The sequence below is a fragment of the Nyctereutes procyonoides genome, unplaced genomic scaffold (genome assembly GCF_905146905.1).
Source record: "Nyctereutes procyonoides isolate TBG_1078 unplaced genomic scaffold, NYPRO_anot_genome, whole genome shotgun sequence".
NCBI classification, from domain to species: Eukaryota; Metazoa; Chordata; class Mammalia; order Carnivora; family Canidae; genus Nyctereutes; species Nyctereutes procyonoides.
The window spans coordinates 27,047,750-27,070,189 of record NW_026575140.1 but is presented as its reverse complement, the minus strand read 5'-3'; the positions used below and the strand labels follow the sequence as shown (position 1 = coordinate 27,070,189).

The following is a 22,440-nucleotide window of genomic DNA, read 5'->3' as shown; positions in this document are numbered from 1 at the left end:
AATTTGACCTTTTTACCAATAAATTTGATAACCTGGATGAAATGGACAGAAAATTTAAATCACAGCTCAGCAAATTACCAAAAGTGATACATGAAGAAATATAAAATGTGAATAGGCCTTGTCTATTTGTAATTTTAAACTTTTCATTAAAAAAATTTATTTCCAGATGGCATCACCCAGACATCTATTGGATATTTAACAATGAATACACATATACATACGCACACCAATCCTTTACCAGCGCTTTTTTTTTAAAGATTTCTTTACAAAGAAAGAAGACTACAGCCCAAGATCCCTCGTGAATACAAATGTAAAAGTTCTTAACAAAATATAAGAATATTGAATTCAGTGGTACATTATGACTAAGTAGAATTTACCCTAGGAATGCATACTTGCTTTAACATTTGAAATTAATCAGTAGAATTCATCAAATTAATGAAATACAGTATAACAACCATATGATCACCTCATTAGTTACATTTAAAAAATAGCATATGGCAAAATTAAATGCCCATTCATGATAAAAAAACAAACTTTGATATAAAGGAGAACATTCTCAACTTGGTTAACAACAACAACCCTACACTGCAACTATTCATGAATGACTAAATGAATTCTCTCTAAAATGAGAAATAAGACAAATGTGTACACTCTCCTTATTTCTATTCAATAGTGTATTACAAGGTCCAAGCAAGCACAATGAAGCATGAAAAAGACACAAAATGCATACATAAATCAGAAATAAAGAGGTAAAAACAGTCTTTAATTTAGATGGCATGATGTGTACACAGAAAACCTAAGAAACCATTCGGAAAACTAAAAGTTAGCAGGAAGAAAAGATACAGAGTCAGCACATTAAAATTGATTATATTTCTATACAATATATGGGCATTTATAAATTGAAATTAAAAATATAATTTTGGGAGCACCTGGGTAGCTCAAACATCTGACTTCGACTCAGGTCATGATATCCAGATCCTGGGATCCGGCAGGCCCTGTTTTGGGCTCCCTGCTCAATGGGGAGTCTGCTTGTCCCTCTGCCCCTTCCCCCACTTATGACACCACCTCAAATAAACAATTCCATAAAAAATATACACTTATATTAACAATCGAATTTTCAAATAGTAGTTACTTAGGAATAAATTTAACAAAAGATGTGTATGACCTGTACACTGAAAACTATAAAATCTTTCTTTAAAAAAATTAGTGAGATCTCTTTTAAAAATGAAGGCATGGGGGATCCCTGGGTGGCTCAGCGGTTTGGCGCCTGCCTTTGGCCCAGGGTGCAATCCTGGAATCCCGGGATCAAGTCCCATGTCAGGTTCCCAGCATGGAGCCTGCTTCTCCCTCTGCCTGTGTCTGCCCCTCTCTCTCTCTCTCTCTCTCTCTCTCTCTCTCTCTCATGAATAAATAAAATCTTAAAAAAAAAATGAAGGTATGTGGGGTGCCTGGCAGGCTCAGTGGGTGGAAGGTACAACTTGATCTCAGGGTCATGAGTTCAGCCCCATACTGGCTGTAGAGACTACTTTTTTTTTTTTTTTAAGAGAGGGAGAGAGAGGGCAGGGTTTGCAGAGAGAGATGCACAAAGAGATCTTAGGAAGATTCCACACCTAGCACAGAGATGGACAGCAGGACTCGTTTTCATGACGCTGAGATCATGACCTGAGCAGAAACCAGAGAGTCAGAGACACTTAACTGATCTACCCACCCAGGTGCTCTGAGATTACATACATAAATTAAAAACTTTTTAAAAATGAAGATATGTATCATGTTCTGGATTTAGTGTTGTTAAGATGTCATTTCTCCCTACTTTGATCCGGATTCAATGTAATCCCAATGAAAATACCATCAAGTCTTTTTAAAAACAGAAATGGCAAGCTGATTCTAAAATTAATTTTTTTTAATTTATTTATGATAGTCACACAGAGAGAGAGAGAGAGAGAGAGAGAGGCAGAGACACAGGCAGAGGGAGAAGCAGGCTCCATGCACCGGGAGCCTTACGTGGGATTCGATCCCGGGTCTCCAGGATCGCGCCCTGGGCCAAAGGCAGGCGCTAAACCGCTGCGCCACCCAGGGATCCCTGATTCTAAAATTAATACGGAAATGCAAATAACCTGAATAGCCAAAACAATCTTAAAAAACAAGAAAAAAAAAAAAAGCTAAAAAAGTAGGAAGACTTACAATACCTGAGTTCCAATAAAGCTACAGTACTCAAGGGGTACCTGGGTGGTTCAGCTGGTTGACAGTACAACACTCAGGTCATGATCTCAAGGTTGTGAGATAGAGCCCCATGTAGGGCTCAGTGCCTGGTGGGGAGTCTGCCCGTGATCCTTCCTCTCCCTCTGCCCTTCCCCCTTGCTCTTACCAGTATACTCTTTGCCTATCTAAAAAAAAAATTAAAAATTAAAAAAACAAAGAACCCCAAACTCAAAATACTGAGGTACTGGTGAAAAGACAGATATTATACTAGTGAAACAGAAGAGAATCCAGAAAAAGACTCATTGTATATGCTTATATAGCAGTTGATGTTCAATAAAGGTATCAAAGGAAAGAAATGAGAAAAGTCTGTTTTCAAAAAATGTTGCTCCAATAACTGGTACCTGAGTGGAAAAGAATGAACTTTCACCCCTATCTCACATCACATACAAAATTAATTTGAAACAAATCATAGACCTGAAGGCAAGAACTAAAACATGAAGAAGAAAGCACAGAAACAACCTCTGTTATCATGGGATGATGAAAGAAACTTTCACAAAAGGAAAATGATACACCGGACTTTAGGAAAATTAAATATTTTGGTCTCCAAAAGATATCACTACAGAAAAACAGTCCTGAAAAGGGAGGAAATATTTGCAAATACATATATCAAAGGAAATGTATCTGCAATATAAAAAGAACTAAATAATTACATTAAAAACAATTCAATTTTTAAAATTGGGTAAAAGGGGGATCCCTGGGTGGCTCAGCAGTTTGGCGCCTGCCTTTGGCCCAGGGCGCAATCCTGGGGTCTTGGGATGGAGTTCCGTGTCGGGCTCCTGGCATGGGGCCTGCTTCTCCCTCTGCCTGTGTCTCTGCCTCTCTTTCTCTCTATGTCTATCATGAATAGATAAAAAATAAAAAATAAAATATTAAAAAAATAAATAAACAAAAAAATAAATTGGGTAAAAGATGCTTCACAAAAAACATACAGATGGGCAATAAGATATGAAAAGATGCTCAATATGACAATCAATCAAGAAATTCAAAGTAAAACCTCACTGAATGAGACACAGACAGACATCATTAGTAATGTCAAAGGCTGAGGAATCTTTACCAACAAACAAATCTCAAAGAGATATCAACTACACAACCATTAGAATCGCTAAGATGAAAAAGACCGACAACATGAAGTCTTATTAAGGATGCTGAAGAACTGAAATTCTAACATACTACTGATGGGAATGGAAAATGGGACAGCCACTTGGAAATGTGTTTGACAGCTTCTTAAAAAGCTACCCACACGTGTACAATCCTGCCATTTCATCTTTAGGTATTTACCCAAGAGGAATGAAAATACTTCTCTACACAAAGACTGAGTAACAATGTTCATAACGCCTTTATCACAATGGCCAAAAGCTTGGAAACAATACAAGTGTCCACACCAGGTGAATGCATGGATAAAATACTGTGAATATCCATACCCTGGAATACTACTCAGCAATAAAAAGGTGCTATTGATAATGCAACAGCAGAAATCTATCTCAAAATTATTACGCTGAAAAAAGCCAGACTTAGAAGATTAAATAAGGTATTATTTCATTCATACAACATTCTAGAATATGCAAACCAATCTATGATGTGAGAAAATACATCTGAGGCTAGCAGCAGCAAAGGACTATAAAAGTGCCTGAGGAAACTTTAGGGAATTTGGAAACATTTCTTATTAGTAGTAGATTTGTTGGTACATACATCTGAAAAAACCTATCAAGCTGTATATACTTTAAATCAGAGCTGCTTATTATACATAAATTATACCCCACATGTTGTTTTAAAACTTACACACTAAAAAATCTCATTTGTGAACAATGAAGAAAAACTGAGTCAAAACAAATAATGTAGAAGAGCTTATATTTAAAAATAGGTCCATGTGGGGCACCTGGATGGCTCAGTGGTTGAGCATCTGCCTTCAGCTCAGGTCACGATCCCAGGCTCCTGTGATCGAGTTCTCCCCACCAGGCTCCCTGCATAGAGCCTGCTTCTCCCTCTGCCTATGTCTCTGCCTCTCTTTCTGTGTCTCCCATGAATAAATAAAATCTTTAAAAAATTTTTTTTTCAATTAAAAAACAACAAAAAAATAGGTCCATGTAATTAAAAAGTTCTATTAGAGAGATGCCTGGGTGGCTCAGCGGTTGAGCATCTGCCTTTGGCTCAGGGAGTGATCCTGAAATCCCAGGATCAAGTCCCACATCGGGCTCTCTGCATGGAGTCTGCTTCTCTTCCCTCTTCCCATGTCTCTGCCTCTCTCTGTGTGTCTCTCATGAATAAACAAAAAAAATTTTAAAGTTCTATTAGAGATGGCAGTTTTATACATCGAAATATTTATTTAAATGCATCTAAATTTAAAGAGTCCTACTCAGATGTTTAACATTATAATGTGGCTGTATTATATAGTTTCATACACTTTAAATTTCTGTACTGTCCTGACAAACCGGAAATAGACACAGGTATATTCTAAGTTGAGAAATGCCTAACTTTGTTTTTATTTTGAAAAAAATAAATGCTTCTCACATGACAATGTATTTATCTTTTAATTTTATTACTTTTTTTTTTTAAGATTTTATTCATTTATCCATGAGAGACAGAGAGAGAAGCAGAGACATAAGCTGAAGGAGAAGCAGACTCCATGCAGGGAGCCCGACGTGGGACTCAATCTTGGGACTCTGGGATCACGCCCTGAGCCAAAGGCAAATGCTCAATCACTGAGCCACCCACGTGTCCCGACTTTCTGACTTCCTGAATAACCCCTTTGGTTATTTATTTTTTTAAAGATTTTATTTATTTATTCATGAGAAGCGGGGGGGGGGGGGTTGCAGAGACACAGGCAGAGAGAGAAGCAGGCTCCATGCGATACAGGACTCAATCCCGGATCCCAGGATCACGCCCTGAACCAAAGGCAGTCATTCAACCGCTGAGCCACCCAGGCATCCCTAAATTTATTACTTAATGCAGCCTGAAACCACCATTACTCCAAGGAAGTTGAAATAAACATTAATTTCTCATAATATTTTCAAATCACCTCACTTTTCATTAAAGGAAGTACCTACAATTAAAACTCCCTGGGTGGCGCAGCGGTTTAGCGCCTGACTTTAGCCCAGGGCGCGATCCTGGAGACCCGGGATCGAATCCCACGTCCGGCTCCCAGTGCATGGAGCCTGCTTCTCCCTCTGCCTATGTCTCTGCCTCTCTCTTTCTGTGTGACTATCATAAATAAATAAAATAAAAAAAAATTAAAAAAAAAACCTCAGCCAGTAAAACAATGAAGTAGACTACTGTAACACTCACTAGACCTTTCCATTCATCACAAAATGTACACACAACTCAGTCCTTTGGTGGCTAAATGCACTTAGATTGCATAACCCAAGACATTTGAGCCATCTTGGACACGCCTAGACAGGAAAATTTCAAATGATGGGAAGGCAACAGAAATAAAAACCCATAAAACCAAAAGCCCTCTGGCAATGCTTAAGAAAATTTCAGAAGGAACTTGCTACAAAAGACCATGGGCAAAAATAGCCCAAATCATTTCTATATAAAAGTATGTTCTACAGAATCCTTAGAGGGGTTAAAATAAGAAAGAGAACAAATTAGATCAATTCAGTAAAGTGACAAAAATAGACATTTAATTAATATGGCAACATCTTCGCTATTCAAAAATTCAACTGATCAGCGTGGACATGAAACGGGAATTTTTTTCATAAAGTTTTTATGCAAAAAATCCACAGAGAGAATGTGAACTGGTGCAGCCACTCTGGAAAACTATGTGGAGGTTCCTCAAAGAATTAAAAATAGACCTGCCCTACGACCCAGCAATTGCACTGTTAGGGATTTACCCCAAAGATTCAGATGCAATGAAACCCGGGACACCTGCACCCCGATGTTTCTAGCAGCCATGTCCACAATAGCCAAACTGTGGAAGGAGGCTCGGTGCCCATCGAAAGATGAATGGATAAAGAAGATGTTTATGTATACAATGGAATATTACTCAGCCATTAGAAACGACAAATACCCACCATTTGCTTCAACGTGGATGGAACTGGAGGGTATTATGCTGAGTGAAGTAAGTCAATTGGAGAAGGACAAACAGTGTATGTTCTCATTCATTTGGGGAATATGAATAATAGTGAAAGGGAATATAAGGGAAGGGAGAAGAAATGTGTGGGGAAATATCAGAAAGGGAGACAGAGCATAAAGACTTCTAACTCTGGGAAATGAACTAGGGGTGGTGGAGGGGGAGGAGGGCGGGGGGTGGGGGTGAATGGGTGACGGGCACTGAGGGGGACACTTGACGGGATGAGCACTGGGTGTTATTCTGTATGTTGGTAAACTGAACACCAATAAAAATTAATTTATTAAAAAAAAATCCACAGAGAACAAGCTCATATCCAAGTTACTCTGAATAAACATGGACTTTTTAGGGTATTTTGAATTTAGCGACATTCACACCACTCCTACCATTCCCACTGTATACAGATTCACAGATCTGCGTCTCTAATTCCTCATCAATAAAATACTCTCACAGGTCCCTTCTAGCTCTATCATGTATACTCAGAATCAAGACTTTATAAAAACAAAAACTCTAAGTATGGAAGAAGTGAGAAAGTAATAGAAATAAATGTATGGGAATATAAAAAAAAATCATTCAGTTCTTTAGCACACGGCCCAATCCCAGCAAGATCTCTCCACCTCTAATGTGTGAGAAGACTACTATCATGTCATGTAATCCTCAAGAAACACAACTAGACCAGGAATACACATCAGCCATATCCACGTGCTTCCCTGAAAGCAAGCTGGAAAGTAGAAGAGTCCTTAAGTTGGGAATCTGGGTTATTTTCTGTCCTCCATTATGAACTTTTTGGATTGCTAGCATTCACAACAATCATGTGGCCTTTTCAAGCCTTAGATTCTTATTTAGAGACTGAATTAGTCTGTGTGGTTACCAATGTGAAGTCATCAAATTTGATGAAGTAATAATGGACTTTAATGCATTTCTGATATACTAATAAAGTTATATATATTTACATAGGATTACTGAGCATGAGGCTGAGCAACTCCTGATGACTAACTAAATGTTATTTAAGCACCCTTTTTGTTTTTCATTTTTCTTGAGAGGTCATTGTAGTTGGAGGAGACTTCACACACAGAGAAGAATTATTTCAAGAGACTTTAAAATACATTAATTTTCCTACAGAGCCTTATATGATGTATTCCAATGTAAAAAAAAAAAGTCCAAAAAAAGTAAACTGGCTTCAGTGATCATACTATTTATAGCAATAGCAATTCGAGTTCTGTTCTTCTGAGCTGTGTGTGTGTGCGTTACAGGATGAGAGCAGATGAGTAAGTCTGCCAGATGTCATACAACCAACTCAGTACAACTCAGTACACATTAGGCTCACTTGTTACATTTTACTCTAGATTTTTTTAGGATTATTATTTTAAAATTCAATTTTGTTATATAATCATGTGAAATATTTATATGACTCCAAAGCCACATCTATAAAAAACAAATTTGTACCAGGAAGTCTGGCTTCTTCTCTATTCCCTCCACATACTTTCGAATTCACAGTCTCAGAAAAGAAGGCAAAAGGTATGGCCTCTAGATTCACATCTTGAGTGTATGACCTTGGCCTGTGACTTAATCGCTCCAAACTAATTTCATCACATCTACAATGGTGATAATAATAAAATCTACTTCAGAGGCATGTTGTGAGGATTAAATAAGATCATCTGATAACAGTGGTCAGCTTTGCGGGATCTTGGTGCAGATCAACCACAAGCTTCAGGCTCTCATTTGAGGCTCAACACAATCCTGGGGTACAGACACAGATAGGAAATGAACCTGGAGGCAATATATCACTGGATCGAGGTCATGGGGCCCATAGCCAAGACCACAGCCCATCTTTCAATCCCAGCACTACACCACAGTACTCATTAAGATTCCAGGCTCCTTTACATTCCACACTCATCAAATACTCCCTACAGCCAGCACAAGGAAAATGAATTCTGCTCCCACCCATGGCAACTTCAAAAGACTCACTGTATTCAGTGCATTGAGGGTAGTGTCATCCCGAGATGCTGCAACACAGCCATCTTCTGTGGAACCTCCATCACACATCCCTGCGAATGCTGCCATGCTCCTTGGAGGACAGGAAGGAAAAATATCAGCAAAGAAATTTTAACCCTCAGTTTTCAGAGTACATTTTCAGCCCAAATTCCATTACTACATGTGTGACAAGTTAGAGTGCTCAGTCCTATTTCTGCTTTTGTTTAAAAAAAAACTTTTTAGGGGAGACTGGGTGGCTTAGCAGGTTAAGCAGCCAACTCTTGGTTTTGGTTCAGGTCATGATCTCAGAGTCGTGAGAATGAACCCAGGTTCCACAGCAAGCATGGAGTCTGCTTGAGAGTCTCTCTCTCTCCCCCTCTGCCCCTCCCCTAACTCGTGTGCTCACACCCACCCCCTCTCAAATAAATAAAATTTAAAAAAAATTTTTTTTCAGGGGTGCCTAGGTAGCTCAGTCAGTTAAGTGTCTAACTCTTCATTTTAGCTCAGGTCATGATCTCAAGGCCTTGAGAGTTGGACATGGAGCCTGCTTAAAATTCTCTCTCCCTCTGCCCCTCTCTCCAGCACTCACTTGCTCTCTCAAATTAAAAAAAAAAAAAAAAAAAAAAAAGTTAAGATCCTCTACAGTTCACCCTTCACTCACTCACAAAGGAAAATGTTTCATTTACTCTGGTCCAGCTGTGTTATTTCGTCCCATGCTTTACCAGTACTCAGATTAGTTTTGAGGGCATGAATAAGCTAAAACTATTTGCCACAACAGCTGGCTAGAGTACAATCTTTTGAAAGAAAGATCATAATCTTTTTGAAAGAAAAATCTTTTGAAAAAAAATTAAATTATTTGAAACTTTGCTTAATTCTTTTCATACATCAACTAACCTTAGGTGAGTTAAAAGCGGTAAGGCAAAAGAGAAAAATTCTTAGTGGCCCCATACATACTACACTGAGGCAGCCTCATCTCAGGTATGTGCCTCCACACACAGCACAGCCTACCACAGGATTAAAATGCAGTTACCAGGCCTGCCCTAGTGCACACTGCTGATACTTCAGTTAGTCCCAGAGACCACTGCAGGCTAAGGCAGGCTCTCTGCCCACACTGTAATATGCAGGGGCAGATTTAAACTTATATTTTATGTTTTAGGCATTTGTAGGCTAGCAAGTCCTCATGTAGTAGGTAAGCCACAAAAACACCAAGGTCAGGCATCAATAACAGCCTAAAGTAGAGAAATCTGGAGTGCGATTTTAAAATGGGCTAAATGACCCAATTACTCTATCTGTATTTCGAAGTTTTGATAATTTCATGTATGGCTTAAGATGATTCCGTTCTGAAGAGTTCTAAAATCTGATGTGGGGCAAACACTGGAAAAAACAAAGTGACTTTACCATGGTAAACTTTTTCTCTGGCATTAAAAATCAGAGTTCTGATTACAGAGGGGTATAACAAAATGTAAAGTCAGAAAATGTTCAATGTATAAATAAAATTTCAGGGGAAAGGAGAAAGTTTATTGCCTCCTAATCAACTCAGATGGCCTAATTCAGAGGGTAGAATGGGGATAATTCCTATTACCTTGCTGCTCTTAAGTACATAAGGAGGTCACAGTCATTAACTCCAGGCATCCAGACCAGTTCCTCATGTTGGGTCACAGTGTCACCATCTGGAGAAGGGAACGGTTGCAATTCAGGAAGTTTGGCCTGTAAGACAGGAATGAAAAAGTCACAATCAAGGAGCATTTAAAGGCTGCCTCAACACGCAGGCCCTGGGAACAGATGCAGTAGTTACTGAGCCTCTTTCTTCAGGCAGTACTGAAATAACAGAAAAAGTGTGAGTCATTGAAACCAGCCTGTAGCATGTTTCAGGATCATTTCACCATAGAAGATTTCACAATGGACTGCTTAATCTCTACTTAAGGAGAGCAAACAGTATCAAAATAAACCAGTGCCAGCATGATCCAAAAAATGAAACAGAAATGGATGCACGTGAATAAAAGAAACTAGAAAAAAAAACACCAAAACCCCTTAGGACATAACCGAGTGCCTTTATAAGGGAAAATGTACATTTCCAATTTAACAAGTTTACAAAGAGACATATATAAATAATGAAATCTCACCTAAGAGTATCTGCTAAAAATCCAACTGAGCTATCCTATTAAGTTACTCTCAAGAGAGTCAATAACTACAATATTATCATGGTAAACATAAAAAAAGACACAGAATTGGAGTTAAATTAAAAACACAGTGGAGGAACGCTTGGGTGGCTCAGTCGGTTAAGCATCTGCCTTCAGCTCGGGTCATGATCTCAGGTACTGGGATGGAGCCCCAAATCAGGGTTCCTTGCTCAGTGGGGAGTCTGCTTCTTCCTCTCACCTTCCTCCTGCTTCTACTCTTTGTCAAAGAGATAAATATAATCTTTTAAAAATTATAAAATAAATAAAAACACAGTTGAACTAAATGATGACAGCAATCAGACCAGCAGTGGCTTCAGAAGCAGACTGCTTATAAAGGGACAGGAAGGAGCTTCTGGAGACAAGAGAAATGTTGCACCTTGATATGAACTATTACAGTAGATTCAACAGTCTACATAAGATATGAATAGTTGACTGTACATCAAGTATACCTCAATAAAAATTTTTTAAAAATATTTGAACAACAGTGCTTAACAACCAACAGTCTAAGTCACCTCTGGGTTAGGGCAGAGCAAGAGTCAGCAGGTACTAATGACCGGCACAACCATCAGAGACCTATAAAGTCAACCATCTACAAAATACACATTTCCTATTGTCTCAGATGACAAATACAGACACATCAGTCGAATATTTTAAATTAAGAGCTATAGTTAAAAAGCTCCAGTGTCCAGAGAAACTGCAAAAAGATTAAATGAAGCAAGGAAGAGGATAAGGCAGCACTATCCAACAGAAATAAAATGAGAGCTACATATTTGATTTTAAACATTCTATTATCCACATGAAACAAAACATTACCTCCTAGTTTGGACTGGCCACATTTCAAGTGCTCAGAGCCACCTGTGGCAGAGGCTCCTGTCCTGGGCACACAAATATGAGGTGCTAAGGAGTGAAGAGAACCAGGGTATAATGGAGAGAGGGCTGCCCTGCCCAGGGAAAGCAACCAAGCAGGAATGAGAACCGATATTTGTATATCCCCTGATTTATTTCCAAAGTCCAGAAATTTTGATATTTTATGAGAGCTAGCACTTAAATGTTTAAAACAATTTTGTGGCAAAACGCAACATTAACAGACCATGTGGCTTCAGGGCTACCAGTCTGCCTCACAGGAAGTCTCTGAGACCTCTAAATGTTTATCAAGCACTGACCTTCTCCAAACAAGGACGCTCCTCTTTAATTTACTACTGGCTTTTATAACATTTAATTGGGTGCCTCAATGAGTTCTGCTTAAGACATGGAGAGCACACTGGAATAAAATTTAAAACACAACAGATATTCACATCAAAAGGCATTTTTAAAATTTATTTTATTTTTTATTTATTTTTAAAAAAGATTTTATTTATATATTCATGAGAAACACAGAGAGAGAGGCAGAGACGCAGGCAGAGGGAGAAGCAGGCTCCATGCAGGGAGCCTTCGTGGGACTCGATCCCAGGTCTCCAGCATCACACACCAGGCTGCAGGCAGCACTAAACTGCTGTGCCAAAAGGGCTGCCCCAAAAGGCATTTTTTCTTACATCTTTACCAAGTTCTGCTTCCCCAGCACCAAGTATGGTACCTGACACAGTAGCTCTCCAATGACACCATTTCCCATCTATCAAAATGATATAAATCCCAAAGTGCGACCATATACAAAGGCTGTGGTATTAGTACTTGCATGAGCTGCTAGCACAAATGCAAAAATAGTACGATCTCTACAGAGGGGCATTTGGTTATGTCCTACCCTTTCCATGTGCACGTGCCCTTTATGGCAGCCTTTCCCTTTCTGGGAATATATTCCAAAGATATGTTGGCAGAAATATAAAAATCTGTATATGCAAGATTCACTGCAGCATTACTTATAATAGCACATGACTGGAAGCAACCTAAATGTCCAACAATAGGAACTGGAAGAATAAACTGTTCCATTCCTGCAATGGAGTTCTGAGAAGTGGCAGAAGGAAACAAGGAGGCACGCTACATAAATGCTATGGAGGGAACAGCAGGATACGTTGCTAAAAGATAAAAGAAAGCTGATAAAAGTGTATATATCATGCTACCACTTATCTAAGAACAGAGGGTTGGGAATAAAAAGAAATAAATCAAAACCTTAAGTTTAAAAAACAAAAACAACAATTATCTACCATTAAGAGAAGAAACATGTGGAGGGAACAGAGGTAGCAGACTTTCTGAGCACCCTTCTTCCTTTATATGTTTGACTTTGGAGTTATGTGACTAATTTTGAATAATTATATTGGAATCTTTGAAAATGGGATTTGAGACATGGGGAAAACATGCAGATATAAAGGAAATAAAGATAGGATTAAACATAAAACCCAGATACGAATTTGAATTGGAATTAGAAGTATTAGAAAGAATCTAAAATATATTTTATCTTCAAAAAAAGGGGGAGGCATATTTCTTGATCTGTTCTCTGAAAAGGCCTAGGAATAGTAACCAACCCAGTAACAATGAACACCCCAGCACCCAGTCAAAAAATGTCACTTCCCAATAAAACAATAAGGGCTCCTATGAGAAAAGTTTAATTCTAGATCGAGGGCAGGGAATATATAAGATGAGACATTAAAATCATGTGATACCAGTTAAGAGAACCCATCTAAAACCCCGGGGGTACAACCAGTCAAAAGGGCACAGAAGACAGAAGGAAAGAGGCATCCTACTAGCCCAAGATGGATAATTTAATCATCAGTAAGAATAAGGACAACTGGTTAGCAGATAACAAATAGTTTAAAGTCCACTGGTAACTGCTGGGAGATGTTGGGAAACCAAGCTAGTAATTTTGAAAACTGGTGAACAGAAGGAAGGAACTGGGCATTTATCATCTTGCCTTTCCTATGTGATTCTGGTAATCAAATAGCTGGTGTAAAGGGAAAGCTTCATTTACTCACCTAATAAATGAAGGAATGACAGAATTAGAGTATCACCGTTTTAAAGGGTGGATCCAGTAAGCCATGGCTGCAAATCAGCAGGATTTACAAGGACATATATACATACATCCATTTATACAAAGACATATATACACAGCATACCTAGGCCAGGGGCAGAGGACTAACCTAGGAGGATATTAAACTTCTAGATTTAACTACTAATTTTCAAGATACGCCAAGGACCAGGGAACAAGTCTAAAGATAAATAAAGATGCAATCAGCCAAATTCAGACAATGGGACACCTTACTGGACAAAACACTCACCTTCTTCAATACATACACTGAGAGAAGGGGAAAATTAAGAACAATATACAAATGAAGAGAGATTTAAGACACTTATCAACCAAATGCAATGTTATGGCTCTTATTTAGATTCCAATTTGAACTATTAAAAAAAAAAGAGAGATGTATGGGGAAATCTGGACTGAGGGGGTACTCAAGAAAATGCTAATTTTTATTAGGTGTTACACATTGTGATTTTGTTTTTTGAAAGAGCTCTTATCTTTGGGATATTTACAAGTAAAATGGTAGATTTGTGATTCATTTCAAAATAATGGTTGGAGAGGTGTGAAGGAAAATATAGAAGTTTGACTATACTTGGTATGTGTGAAAGTAGAGTAATACAGATAAGGGGATTTACTTTACTATTTCTTGACTTTTACATATGTTAATGTTGTACCTAATTTTAAAAAGTTAAAATTTGGGCAGCCTGGGTGGCTCAGTGGTTTAGTGCCACCTTCAGCCCAGGGTCTGATCCTGGGATCGAGTCCCAATTTGGCCTCCCTGCATGGAGCCTGCTTCTCCCTCTGCCTGTGTCTCTGCCTCTCTCTCTCTCTCTCTCTCTCTCTCTCTCTCTCTCTCTCTGTGTGTGTGTCTCTCATGAATAAATAAAATAAAATCTTAAAAAAATAGTTAAAATTTTAATAAGGAAAATATTGCCAATGCATTTAAAGTCCTGTTATGTTTAGTGCTCCAAAACATTTCTTTTTTAAAATAAAGCCTAATAAATATATTTAAAACCTGATATAAAATAAGTGAAAGTATACAATAATCTAAGCATAGTAAATCTGTTCCTTTCCAAGATTTTAAGCATCTTTTACCTAAGAACCCCTTTTTTTTATTATGGCAAGGCAAAAAAAAAAAAAAAAAAGTAAAGTAAAACTTTAGTACTAAGATCTCAGGATACTAGAGACACAAAACGGAAGAAAGAAATGGGTGGAAAACTACAGTGCAAGAGGGCAGAGCAGTGCCAGGTGAGTACTGGATTCCCTGGTTAAGCTGTAACTCCTAAGCCTGCAGGCACAGAAAATAGTCGGTGGTAGTCAGATCCACCTACCAGGCCACATGAAGGCAAGGGTATACTTGAGCAAGGCAGGCATTAAGGGGAGTGTCCTCTTGCAACTTCTTTTTGCCTGTCTCAGTTATAATCCTAGTTCTGTGATGAAATGTGCCTTCTAGAAAATAGATGCCCCTGATGGTTTCTGTGTTTTGATTTTAATATTCCTTCACTTCTTAATTTCCTTCTCATTACAGAGTTCAAATGGGTTGTTAAAAATATAAATGGCAAACAAGAAATGCTCAAAATCCAGACAGAAAAATGAACAACTAAAGACTACTAAAACTTCTATATCCTTACAAAGAGTTGCCTGTCTCTCGCATCCATACTATGGGATGGCCACATGGCTCACTCTCAGCCTCCATTCCAACTGAAATGACAGCCCATGCCAATCATGCTAAACTCACTTTTCTTACAGCTTAAAAATGGACAATGATCCAATCTGTGGCAATGAGATACAGGAGAATGCTCCTTGCTCTTAAGGGGAAAAGAAGGGTGATCCTTTCTTCTTCTCAACATCTGCTATATCTCATTCACTGGAAGATCCACTATTATTTTAGTGCATTTAGAAAGGAAAAATGCTGCCAATTAAATTATGCTCACACTCTAGAATGTACAATGAAGTCTGATATCAGAGCTAATAAAATGTGAAGGAAAGTAGCACATCTTAGAATCAGTAGAATTCAGCTACTGCCTAAGAAAGAAGGCAGCCCTGGGAGATAGCTGGGCAGCAAGAGAATTATATAGAAGCTGAACACAGCCCTGGCTGGTCCTGTCTGACCAGGACGTGAGACTACATGAGACCATCAACAACTATGGGCAGCCAGAGTTTTCTGGTCCTGCCTGTCAAAGTGTCCTGATATAGATATGGGGGTGGGGGTGGGGGGTAGCACGTCAAACATGACATCCTAGTAAACTGAATCGAATGAAAGGACACAGGTCATGACATAACAAGCTGCTGTCTGACAAAGAGCCAAAGGATCCTGAAGCTCTTCTGAAGTTTTTAAAAAGTTACAATGCAAATATATAGGAACAAACGTACACGAATGAATGAATGTATAAACAAAATGTGGTAGCCTTTAAAAGAAATTAAATTCAGGTATGTGGGGCACCTGGGTGGCTCAGTGGTTGAGCGTCTGCCTTTGGTTTAGGTTGTAATCCCAAGGTCCTGGGATTAAGTCCTACTGCAGGCTCCCCGTGGGGAGCCTGCTTCTCCCTCTGCCTATGTCTCTGCCTCTCTCTCTCTGTGTCTCTCATGAATAAATTTTTAAAATATTTTAAAAAAAAATTAAATTCTGGTATGTGATACAACATGGCTGCACCCTGAAGGTTTCATGTAAGTAAAACAGGTCAGACAGTAGTACAAATACTGTGCAAATCCACTGATAGGAAAAACCTAGATGAGTCAGATTCACGGAGACAACGTCTCAGTGGTGGCCATGGGCTTGAGGAGTTAGTGTTTACTGGGAACAGAGCTTCAGTCTGGGAAGGTAAAAAAGTTCTGGGGGTGGGTGGGGTGATGTTGTGGTTGCACAACAATACAAACGTACTTAGAGCCACTGTACACTTTTTAAATATTTAGAAAAAAATGTTAGAATGGTAAATTTTACATTATGTGTATCTTACCACAATTTTTAAAAAGTATGCAGTGATCAGGAAAAAAAATGTGCATTCATATTAAATTCCCTAAAGCATAACAACGATTCTCAGTTGCTGCTCCACAGACTAAAGGGCTAGCAGAATAATAAGAAATCAAACCCTATTAGAGAAGCGACTAAAATTTGCTTTACCTGATGGCTAGGACCAACACGAATTTCCCCCTGGGTGCTGTTCAGCCTCCTGTCATGAAAAGAGCAGATTAGGTTAGCACCATATAGTTCTGGCATAAACATTCACACATTTTTTTTTTCAAGGCATATAATTCACTTGAAATAAATGAGGGATAACACAGGAAGAATTTTTCCCACTATTTCTACTGTTGTCCCACACACGAACCCTACTCCAAACCCCATACACATCTCTAAAATCTCTTTCTTCTAAAATCTCCTGCCTGCAGCTTCCTGTCATGAGTACCCATACCACAGTTCCATACCATACCATACCACACCTCAGAGATATACATTCTTACAGCACAATCCCAGTAGAGGTTTCTTCTTTTCAAAACATTTCATGTGCCTGACTATAAACCTTATTAAAAGATACACAAGAGAACTATAGTTCCTAGTGCACACACACACTAGGTCATTCATTGATTCAATAAATATTTATTAAGTACCTACTATACGCTCACAACTGTCCAAGGTGTTGGGGATAAAGCAATCAGAAATACAATGTCCCTGCCTTACCAGAACTTAAATTCTTATCTGGGTATAAAACAAAGAAACAAGTAGTAGGTCAGATATAAAAGTGCCAAAGAATTAAGGAAATGGTGAACAATGAAATATTTTCATGGTTCTTTATACAGGATAGTCAGAAAAGGCCTTTTACGTTTTTTAGGGGAGGGGGAGGGGCAAAGGGAGAAGGAGAAGGATCACAAGCAGAGTCCACGCCAATTTCAGAACCCATTGACGGGCTCCATCTCACGACCCCAAGACCATGACCTGAGCTGAAATCAAGAGTCAGATGGTTAATCGACTGAGTTACCCAGGCATGCCCCAGAAAAGGCCTTCTTAACAAAGCAAAAAAGGCAGAGATGAAAAAGATGTGTGAGAATGAACCCAGCAGGTCTAGGAGGTGGAAGACTTTGTCTCATTTCTATGTCATTCCTACTGCACCTGCAAAGCTTACCCTCTCTTTGCTTCAAATCCTAGCTATCCAGGTTCCTTTTAGATGCCACTGTATCTGTAAAGCCTTTCCTGATCTCCTTCCCATTTTACCCCACAATTCCCCAAAGTATAGACTGCCTTCCTTTTTCACTCCTTCACAAAACGCTCATTGACAGTCTGTTCTGTCCCAGGTCCTGGTACAGGGTACTCATTGGGTATACGCTGATGCATAAAGAAAGTCACTGCCCTGAGTGACTTTCCCAACTCCCAATTACCCTCAGTTCTATTCCCAACCCCCAATTACACTCAGCTCTGAGTCATGACTAACTGTGGGCGATCTCAGGACACCATTTCCATGCCCAGAGACATGTCTGTGGTGTTGTACAACCACCTTTGCCATTTCCAGGAGTGCCAGGGATGAGAGCTGCAGGTGGTGACAGGTGCTGCGGAGCAGAACACAGTAGCAAAGGCCCAAAGAGGCTGCACGGTCTTGTGTTTGTCCTCCCACAGAGTTGATAATCCCACCATGATGTGTAAAGTTGTTAAAATTAATTCTGGAAAATGATTATTTCCTTCAGGTCTAATGCTTTCTTTTTTCGACCCAACAATTTCGCTCACAAAGAGTCTTATTTGGGGAAAGTGGGAAGTAGACACAACAAAGGAAGTGAAAAGATTAACAGAAAGTAAGGGTGTGTGGCCCACTTCCTAAGGAGCTTCTATTCCAATGACCCAGGGAAGTAGCATCTATCCCCAAAACACCAGGACAGGTCCAATCACTACAGTGGTAAGCATAAAACACCTCAGGATAAACAGAATACAAAAATGCCAAGGGAAGTGATCAAAGTTAAGCAGACTTCACAGGGAGACAACAGTGCCTGCAGTGGTTAATATTCAAAGAAACCTCTGAAGGGGACCACATCAGCAAGGCAGAACAGAGGTCTTCCCAAGGGGGAATAAAAACCTGCGGAGGCGGGACACGGTGGGAGAAAAGCTTGCATAAATATTGTCTTTAACATACAAGGCACCTTTGTTTCCTCAGTAGGGGAATGGCATGTTGAAAAACAAGCCAGAAGATAGACTGTTCTAGTAGTTTCATGTAGGAATGTCACACTGTTTTAGGAGGTCTGAGAAGAATCAAACAGGCCAGGAGGTGATTTTAATCATGAGTGCTTTAAGACAAGCATGCAGTCAGTGTTACCATTTCTCTTTGAACTCGCCCCTTTCTGTTTCATAAGTAGCTTAAGAGCAAAACTAGCTGCCAAAAGCTCTCCCCTATATTTCTAAATACTTTCCAAATGCTCACCTGCCTACAAGCAGGTCTAGCCAAAATGTGTCATCTGAGAAAGTTTTGGCCACAGCCCATCCAGTAACTTGTACCCAGTTCAACTTCCAGGTTCTTCTAGAAGGTCTATGCCAAGGTTCACAAGTGAATGCCTATGAAAGCATTTCCCCCATCACTGCTACACACACACTAAGTCCTTGATAATTCTAGGATAAACATTCCTGGTTTGTTTTTATTTTAATCTTTTCCCTTTTTTATTTCTTCTGTGGCTTATTTTTTGTTTTTTCTTTTAGTACTTTCATAAGCCAATATTATTATATTTAGCTAAAAATGTGCCACAGTAATAAAACAAACACCAAATATCTTATTGGATATGACTATATCCTACAGGTCTGTATAAAAGAGGTTAATAACTAATAATAATTATACAAGTGAGACAAATAAGTGTATTGAGGATCTTAAGGGCCTAAATTGGAAATTGTTTGAGAGAGAATCTCAAATGGACTTGCTGAACACAGGGCCTGACTCGGCTTAATCCCATGACCCTGAGATCATGACCTGAGTCAAAAATCAAGAGTCGGACACTTAACTGAGTTACCCAGGTGCCCTGCAATATGTTACTTTAGTTAGAATACAGGTGCCCTGCAATATGTTACTTTAGTTAGAATACAGGAAGAAAACCCAGCCTCACAAAGATAATAATAGGGAAAGGGAAGAATATTTTAATAATCTTTTTGGCAGTTATGAATATTATTTTTGATACTACCCCAAAACTCAACAAAATGATCATTTCTTAAAGGTTTTTACACAATGTGAATCTAAAACCTTATCTATGATCTTTCTGAACTCTTTTACATTAAAAATCTGTTAGTCTTTCTTGGCCTTTCAATGGGTCCTTCTACCCAGACATGATATTTTTAATGTCATGCATGAATTAGGTGGAAAATATTAGATGACAGGTTTATCCTTCAATTAGTAACAAAGATGGTTAGCATGTGAGTACTTCCTACAGTTCTGGGTGCTCTACAGTCTCATTTCTATGTATGAACTCATTTAATTAATATTTTGATATTAATGAAAACATTAATAATGACAGTCACCAAAATATAGATCTTATTCCAATCTTATGTGTGAAACAACACAGTTACTAAAGAGGTTTTTACTTGATATAAGTGTTGCTTAATTAACATAGTACGTCTGGTCAAAAACAGGATGGCCATCAATTAAGGAAAGAAAATCCAGGCCATCGATGGTGTAAATCCCAGTGAGGTCAGATAAAGGATACTATATACAAAATAAGAAACCAAAGATGGAAGTCATGTCCCAGGATAATGCAGGACAAATCTATGTACACCCTTATACTTGCCTCAGGGTTTTCACCCATGTTATCTTAAATTCAGGATATCTGAGTGACATGACAAACACCAGCAAAATAATAATATTAGTTATCACTTATTAAGTGCTTTTTGCTCCAGGTATGCATTATTTCATTGTTCCTGTGACAACCCTATGAAGCAATATCTGCATTTTATAGATAATAGTGACAGCACTAATTGTAATATTAATGAAGAAATATATATGGTGAAAATTTACTATGTACCAGGCATTTTAAGCTAAGCATATTCTATATATTTTCTTATCTAATCTTAGGATGACCCTATACGGAAGGTGCTACTATTACCTATCCATATAAGGAAACTGAAGATAAGAAAGAGTTATGAAACTGCCCAAGCCATTAGAAACAACAAATACCCACCATTTGCTTCAACGTGGATGGAACTGGAGGGTATTATGCTGAGTGAAGTAAGTCAATCGGAGAAGGACAAACAGTGTATGTTCTCACTCATTTGGGGAATATGAATAATAGTGAAGGGGAATATAAGGGAAGGGAGAAGAAATGTGTGGGAGATATCAGAAAGGGACACAGAACATAAAGACTTCTAACTCTGGGAAATGAACTAGGGGTGGTGGAAGGGGTTGAGGGCGGGGGGTGGGGGTGAATGGGTGACGGGCACGGAGGGGGACACTTGACGGGATGAGCACTGGGTGTTATTCTGTATGTTGGTAAATTGAACACCAATAAAAATTAATTTATAAAAAAAAAATAAAAAAAAAATAAAATAAAATAAAACAGTGAAAAAAAAAAAAAAAGAAACTGCCCAAGATTACAAAGCTAAAAAGTAGAAAGGGAAAACCAAGATTCAAACAAGTTTAGTTGACTCAAAAGTCAGAGCTCCTACATGGCATAAAGATTAAATTACTGAACCAAAAATACACAATTACAGATAGAACCAGTATGAGAAACAATGTCTTTATCTTCATTTCAAACACCAAAGCAAGACAGAATCATCAGGAAGAGTTTTAGTTTGAAAATCATGTTAAAAGAGAAAACCGAAAAAAAAAAAAAAGAGAGAGAAAACCGATAGGGACGACTGTGTGGCTCAGTCAGTTAAGTATCCAACTCTTGATTTCATTTGGCTGAGGTCATGATCTCAGGGTTGTGAGATTAAGCCCCCAAGTCCGGCTCAGTGCTGAGTGTTGAGCCTGGAGCCTGCTTAAGATTCTCTCTCTACTTCTCCCTCTTCCCCCCCCACCCCCTGCACCTCACAAGTGTGTGTTCTCTCTGTCTTAAAAAAAAAAAAAAATGAGAAAACCATCAAAGTTAAAGGCCAATTTATATAACATTGTCAAAATAATAAAATTATAGACACAGAGAACAGATTACTGGTTGCCAGGTGTTAGGAATGGGGGTAAGGTGAGGAGGAGAGGTGAAGAAGTAAGAGGTTTGTATGGTAACAGGACAGACATGACAATGGCAGTGGTTACATAAAGCTATATTGACTACAGACACATTTTACTAATTTCATGTCTGAGTTCTGATGTTATGCTAGAGTCATACACAATGGGGGAAGTGAGTGAAGGGTACACAGGAGCAGTCTGCAGTACCTTGCAACTTTCCATGAATCTAAAAAATTAAAAGTTTTTAAAAAGTCAAAAGAAGTGCTTGAATTATGGCTGAATTATGTCTTACAGACTGGAGAGAAGCAAGCTAGATGTGAGAAAAGCTTATCAAATGGCCAACAGATTCCCCTAAGATGTACTATAGATAGCTGAAAAGTCACAGAGAAAAGAATGTCACAGTTGAGAAAGGAGATTCAAGGAATTAACTCAAGTCACATAAATTCTTTTTTTCCTTGTATTTACTAAGTATTCTGGTCTGAGGTCATCCTTTTTGAGACACCCCTATGAATCATATTACAGAAAGAAAAAAGAAAAGAAAAGAAAAGAAACATCATCCTCACTAGCAAGGACAAATTTCTCTGTAAGGTTAATGTAAATAATATATGTTTTTCAAAACAGCTGAGGTTCAGTCTCCATTATTCTACAAATCTTTGCTTTGGACTATGAAAATATAGTCCCAGAAGCCAAATTACAAAAATAATGGCAAGTCATTGTGTTTATTCCTTGAGCAGAGAAAGAATGGGAGGGAGGAGGAGGGGGGAGGGAGAGAGGGGGAGAGAGGAGGAGGAGGAGAGAGAGACAGAGAGACAGAGAGAGAGAGAGAAAGAGAGAAATTCATTGTATATGAAATCCGATACAAAAGAAATCCGTGTAACAAAGCAGTATCCATGGCAA

The 22,440-nt window shown here is 38.6% G+C and overlaps 1 protein-coding gene across 7 annotated transcripts in view; it reads right to left on the bottom strand.

Annotated features, from left to right (window-relative positions):
- Positions 1–22,440, bottom strand: part of RERE (arginine-glutamic acid dipeptide repeats) — a 412,302-nt gene that overhangs the window by 110,503 nt on the left and 279,359 nt on the right. For all 7 annotated transcript variants that reach the window (XM_055305059.1, XM_055305063.1, XM_055305064.1 and 4 more), the window contains 3 exons: positions 16,548–16,596; positions 9,882–10,006; positions 8,294–8,393 (listed from right to left, as the gene is read on the bottom strand). In XM_055305059.1, the coding sequence (XP_055161034.1) occupies positions 8,294–8,393; positions 9,882–10,006; positions 16,548–16,596 (274 nt within the window). The remainder of the gene's footprint in view (positions 1–8,293; positions 8,394–9,881; positions 10,007–16,547; positions 16,597–22,440) is intronic.